Source organism: Papaver somniferum, chromosome 1 (assembly GCF_003573695.1).
Source record: "Papaver somniferum cultivar HN1 chromosome 1, ASM357369v1, whole genome shotgun sequence".
Taxonomy (NCBI): domain Eukaryota; kingdom Viridiplantae; phylum Streptophyta; class Magnoliopsida; order Ranunculales; family Papaveraceae; genus Papaver; species Papaver somniferum.
The window spans coordinates 181418429-181424603 of record NC_039358.1 but is presented as its reverse complement, the minus strand read 5'-3'; the positions used below and the strand labels follow the sequence as shown (position 1 = coordinate 181424603).

The window sequence follows — 6175 nt, the reverse complement described above, 5'->3', positions numbered from 1 at the left end:
GGTTTCTTTTAATTCCAACCGTAGAATCCGATTTTACGTCTAGTTTTCTTTTAATTCCAATCGTAAAAGTGATTTTACGTCCAAGTTTAAATTATTTCCAACCGTAGAAGTGATTTTACGTCTCGGTTTGGATTAATTCCAACGTAGAATTTTATTTGCATGTAGTTTTATGTCCAGGTTTGAATTAGTTCCAACTGTAGAAATTCATTTTATGTTCAGGTTCCTTTTAATTCCAACCGTAGAATCTGATTTTATGTCTAGTTTTCTTTCAATTCCAACCGTAGAAGTGATTTTACGTCCAGGTTTGGATTATTTCCAACCGTAAAGTTTATTTTACGGCCAATTTTTCTTCCCACAAAAACTTTGTCCCAGAATTCACCTAGTGTACAACAAAATTCATTAATTTAATTTTTATCTAATTAAATTAAATTAAAATTAACTAAATAAAGGTTGTTTAGTCATTACAAAATTATTTTAGATAAGGGGTGTTTGATATTATTTATGGGTGATCCGTTTTTGTCCTATTAGATGACTCCCCTCTAATGAAATGTGACGTCCCAATAATAACCTTCTTAGAATATCCATAAAAAAATAAAATAATAATCCCCTCCAAAATGGAGTGGTGCCCAAAAAACGGTTCTAGAGAAACCACTATTGGGCTGATACCAAGATTAGCATTTAGTGGGACAATTGTGCACCAGCCTGGAACTTTTAACAGGTTCACTGGATTTACTTGAAGTGAAGTGTGCGGTGGTAGAATACTAGTACCAAGGATTAAAAACAACTCCAACATGTGTTAATCTTAATGCCGATGTTCACATCATGGTCCCAACCCCAACACACCGCATGCTTCATGACTGCTAATAGGGGGTATCATTTTATTTTGGGGTGTACCAATCCCTTACCAAAATATATTTTGTCTCATATGTAATTTGGTACGCCCCAAAGTAAAATGGTACCCCATTAACAGCATTGACGTGCTTACCACGGCTTCTCGTGTTAATTTGATTCGGTCAGCCTCTGCGTCACAGACGGCTGTGTACTTTTACTATTCTCCTAAAATAATCAAATCTGAAATTTATAAAAAGAAACGGAGAGAAGTAATTATTCACTCACAAGAAAATAAAAAAAAAAATATCCAGAGAAAGAGAGAGATGGCGGATTTGTTTGATAAGCAAGCGAAAGAATACTCGATGACTCGTCCAACTTACCCGGACGAACTATACGAGTTCATTACCTCTAAAACCCCAAACCACGACCTTGTTTGGGATGTTGGTACTGGCAGTGGTCAAGCTGCTGTTCGTGTAAGTATCTCTCTCCTGCACATCATAACAATAGTTGTTCGTCAAAAGAAGAAAAACAAAACAAGCAAACAGAAATTCAGTTATATTTGCACTTACAATAAGATGATTGACGATTAACAGATTGATTATTTCGATTATTGTGTTCAGCTGTCAGAAATTTACAAGAAAGTTATAGCGACGGACACAAGTTCCCAGCAACTAGCTTTTTCCATCAAGAACCAAAACATTCGCTACCAACAAACCTCTACCAATATGTCTAAATCTGAACTTGAACGCGATGTTGCAAAACAAGAAACTGTCGATCTCATAACTGTAGCACAAGCCCTTCACTGGTTTGATCTCACAACCTTCTATCAACACGTAACTTGGGTCCTTCGGAAACCCCATGGGGTTCTTGCAGTGTGGTGCTATACAACACCTGAAGTGGACGATAATGTTGATGCCATTTTCCAGCTCCTATACAAAGAGTCTGCGCCTTATTGGGATCCAGCTCGTAAACTTATTGATGATAAATATGAAAGTATACATTTCCCGTTCCAACCTGTGGAAGGAATGGATCATACCGGTCCATTTAGGTTTGTGAGGAAGAGATTGATGGATTTGGACATGTACTTCACTTATATAAGATCATGGTCGGCATACCAAACTGCACGTTCCAAAAATGTTGAGCTTTTACGGGAAGAATTAGTTGATGAATTTAAGCGTGCTTGGGGAGGCAGTGGCATTATTCGAAAGGAGGTTAGGTATCCTATTTATCTCATGATGGGCAGGGTGGGGGATGAAGTGCCTAAATAGATTGTTACTTCGGCATTGTATTTATATTGTTCATTTTTCTTGGAGTAGTCTGCTTTATTTTTTTCACGCAATTGTGTACTAGCTTATCTGGCCCGAGTCCCCCTGACTCGCCGATAACAAAATAAATAAATAAATTGTAACAAGTTAACCTTTTTACTCATAAAGTTCATCATGTCACATTATCACATATCATTGGGGGACTTTTCTAGTTAGGGAGAGGTCACTTGGATCAGCTAGTGTCTCACCGTGTAAAGAAGGGAAACACGTGTAGGAGTGCAAGACTGTCTAACCAATAATGCAGTCACCATGTAAAGAAGGGCAACACATAGGACGGATGAGCATCATATTTGGTAACAAGTGTTTGGACACAAGAGGAATCTGCAACCTCCTCATAGCTACCGAGACCAAGTTCACTCGCATGAATCCCACCAGTTATAAAAGCTGACTGGATTCCAGCCAAGTTTGCACCCTTTATGTCATGGTGGAGAGAATCACCTACACATATACACTCGGAGGCATCTTCAACGCCAGCCATGGCCATTGCTGACCTATAGATTACCTGCAAATTGGATATAATGGTCAAATGACACATAGCATAGGATAGAAAAAGGGGAAATTATTATCATCCCAAATCAAAATAGATTTTAGAGGAAAGCGAGAAATTACTTTCATCTTCCCTTCCTCTTTTTAACAGCTTAAAAAAGTATCAAGAACCAATTACCAAGATACACACACTCAAGGGTTTTACTTCTAAACAAAATTCCTAAAAGAAACTTCATTGAACTCAAAGTTAGTGTTGGTCATGCCATATTTGGTTCCATAAATAGCAAAAGGGTTATTACTAGGTATAATTAGTAACAACTTAATTAAAGTTCAGAATAAGGAAAAGAATGTTAGCCTTTAAGTACTGTACCTTATCTGGTTTACCCATCCATTTCACTTCACCTCCAAGCTTTTCGTATTTTGCCGCCAGAGTACCTACGAATATCAGAGTTCTTATGTCATGACAACAGAGTAAGCATTGCAGACTAGAAAATGAACAAGCCAGGAACTGTGACTTATCCTCGAGGTATTTCCCTCTGGCGAAGTTTCAGATTGTAGTGCCTTGAATAACCATTCTACATAGATAAGTTAGTTTCTGAGAAATGTAAGAAACTCCATAGATCTTCCATTATAAAATTTCATACACAACGACATATATACTGAGTATATCGATGGGGCAGAAACATTAAACATCTCGAGAATAAGATACTCCTGAGCTAATTTAGAAAAACAGCACCAGGGGTTAGATTCTTTACCAGGCATCACACGCAAAGATCTTGCATCAACAGTAACAAAATCTGGATTAGCAACCACCATGGGAATCTTCTTTACTGCACAACACTCTAATATTTTCTCAAGATCCTCGAGTTTCATGGGAAGTGATGTCCCAGTAGGATGGCCAAGAGCTTCAGTACCATGGACAAGAATAAACTCAGCATCTTCAACATTCTCCACAATGTGTAAACCTAGGCCCTGCATCAAGAATTATACATACGGCCTTTAATTTCACCAGACCCCGTCTTGGTTGTATCATCAGATGGTCTGGGATTAAGTAAGAAATAACTTGTTAATATGCTTAAATAGTTAAATATAAGAATATCTTCTCGTCGATAAGTATTGCAACACCCCAAATGCCTAGCTATTTATGTTTAACATGACCTCGTCCAGACTCCTATAACCATTAAGGGGGTTACATAATTCGTGAGAAAAAATAAGTTCATTTTCGGTAAAGAGGGATACCAAAGACGTTTGTGCCTGCCAAGTGTCTACCATATGTACCTTAAGGAGCATGATGCCCAGGAGTATACAATTTACTTTTATCGTACACCAGACTGTATGAGAAACACAGAATGCACCCGGCCAAAGATATCACAATTCCTAAATTAGAACTCTTCTCACAAAAAAAATTAATCACAGCAGCAGTCTATCATAATAGATCGAAGATTTATTTTTCACTTAAAGAAAGATGTGTTTGCCGTTAAGGCTGGTTATGAAGTTTTTCAGCAATATGTTTCCTGACGGATAAGTGACAAGACAATGAATTCAGATTAGGCTCAATGGTTGCACATGTCCAAATATGATCAACTACTGTAAGCATTTAAAGCCAAAAAAGCCAAGCTTTAGACCAAGAACTATAAAAAACCTATATGAAGACACTCAAACTAAGAAAATCCACAGCTTGTGCACATAGTTTAGAATAAAGAAAACATTATTGAATTGAAGAAAATGACGATGATGGAGATAGACTTGAGCACCTACTCCACACTTAAACCTCGAAAGTTAATACTGAAAGTTGAAATGTATGTTTTACTGACAGTTTAAAATGTTCCAGTGCACACATCAATACTTGAATAACATCTGTATCACTTGTAATGTTGTAGTTATTTTAAGTCTCCAAAAAAAACAAGCAAACACGATAATGATGAGGTACTTTCAAAACTTTCCAACACGTCAGTTACCTCGAGAGATATTGCTCCACGATCACTCCAAGTCATGTGAATGCAAGATCTTCCAAGTGCCGCAAACCAGGAATCATCCCTCCTATGCCAGTAGGGTATAGATATGATCAGGAACAAGAATAAGAAAGAATGAATATTTCTGCACTTTTACATTCTGAGGTAAGATACCAATGTTGTTCCGTTCAAGTGGAGCCTATGAATAACCAATCTATCACATTTAGTGGACTTAAGAAACAACAATCTGGCGGGTTTCTCAAAAGTATATAAATAATTAACAATCAAACGTCCCTGTGAGACTCAAATAATTAACCCATTTGAGGCAGATGAGACGGAATTTGAAATGTAGAGTGAGATTACCCTCCTACTGTTAGAGAAACCGTCTTAGAAAAGAAAAAAACATAACATGAATAGTACATTTTCAACTGTTAAAATTATTATGCTATACAAGATTTGAATCATTTAAATCAAATGAATATTTGAGAAGTTTTACTTCTGAAGATACTGATGTGTTAATTCTCCACTGGTGATAGCTCCAATGAATAGAGAAGGATCGAATCCAAGGTTTTTCAGCTTCTCCATAGTTGTAGAAGCACGTCTTGACGAATTGCTAATAATCACCAACTTAGCACCATAATTAGACAGTTTTTCCACTAGAAAAAATAAAATAAATCCAAATAATCAGTCTTATGATCAAAATGCTTAACTGAAAAATGTGAATTGAGTACAGATATTATAGGCTTACGCGTAGAGATGGCTCCTGGATAAGGTTTTTTCCCATCATGAAGGACTCCAAATTGATCTAAGAACCAAACCTACAAACGAACAAATGAGGTATATTTGAAACCCATTAGTATTATGATTACAAGTTCCAACTTAATTAGAAAAAATGAGTTGATGTTGATTTTACCTTGAATGGACGAGTTTCTGCTAATTGTTGAATCCCACTAAAGCTTTGAAACAAGCGAGGAACCTCGTTTGTGGACATTGAGCATCTTGGTATCATATCTTAATTTACCAGAATCCCTAAAAAAATCAATACTTGATTATCAAGAAATTTGATCACTATACTATCGCGTGAGGAGAACCGGAGAAGACCGGGAAGGGCAGCATGATCTAACACTCTTGTAGAAAAGAGGCCTGTAGCCTACGGATGGTTTAAAGCCCAATGATTGTGTGTTTTGGGCACTATGGTATTATACTGCTCCTGGGTTACCAAACTGTCACATAAGAGCATCTCCAATTCTAGGGGCGTAGGTCATCCTATGTGAGGTTTTATTAACACCTTTTGGTTATGGGTCACTAGTATAACACGCACGCGCGATACACCTGGCGCTTGAACCAACGACTGGACATCAAACTTGATGCATGCAGAGTCTTATGACCAATAATCTTTTTGACAATGGACCTGTTTTACGTTTCACAGTGCTTGTACATGTTGTTGTCCGTAACTTCATTGCTCTGGTTTCTAAATTAATACTGTCTGCTATCACCCTATTAAGAATTTAAAATAGATATTCAACTGTGATTTAACCTGTGAAAAAGACGCCTTTTACAATCCTTGACTCAGTTGTTTTG

The 6175-nt window shown here is 37.1% G+C and overlaps 2 protein-coding genes across 2 annotated transcripts; one reads left to right on the top strand and one right to left on the bottom strand.

The window, feature by feature from the left end:
* Positions 1-1101: 1101 nt before the first annotated feature.
* Positions 1102-2162, top strand: LOC113309280 (putative methyltransferase DDB_G0268948). Its single transcript, XM_026557709.1, has 2 exons — positions 1102-1304; positions 1452-2162. The coding sequence occupies exons 1-2, from the start codon at positions 1155-1157 to the stop codon at positions 2097-2099; spliced, it is 798 nt and encodes a 265-aa protein (XP_026413494.1). The 5' UTR covers positions 1102-1154; the 3' UTR covers positions 2100-2162.
* Positions 2163-2233: 71 nt separating this feature from the next.
* Positions 2234-5712, bottom strand: LOC113309272. Its single transcript, XM_026557698.1, has 7 exons — positions 5508-5712; positions 5343-5412; positions 5091-5250; positions 4601-4682; positions 3398-3614; positions 3013-3077; positions 2234-2658 (listed from the first exon to the last, which is right to left on the bottom strand). Exons 1-7 carry the CDS (start codon positions 5601-5603, stop codon positions 2401-2403), a joined length of 948 nt encoding a protein of 315 aa, XP_026413483.1. The 5' UTR covers positions 5604-5712; the 3' UTR covers positions 2234-2400.
* Positions 5713-6175: the final 463 nt, after the last annotated feature.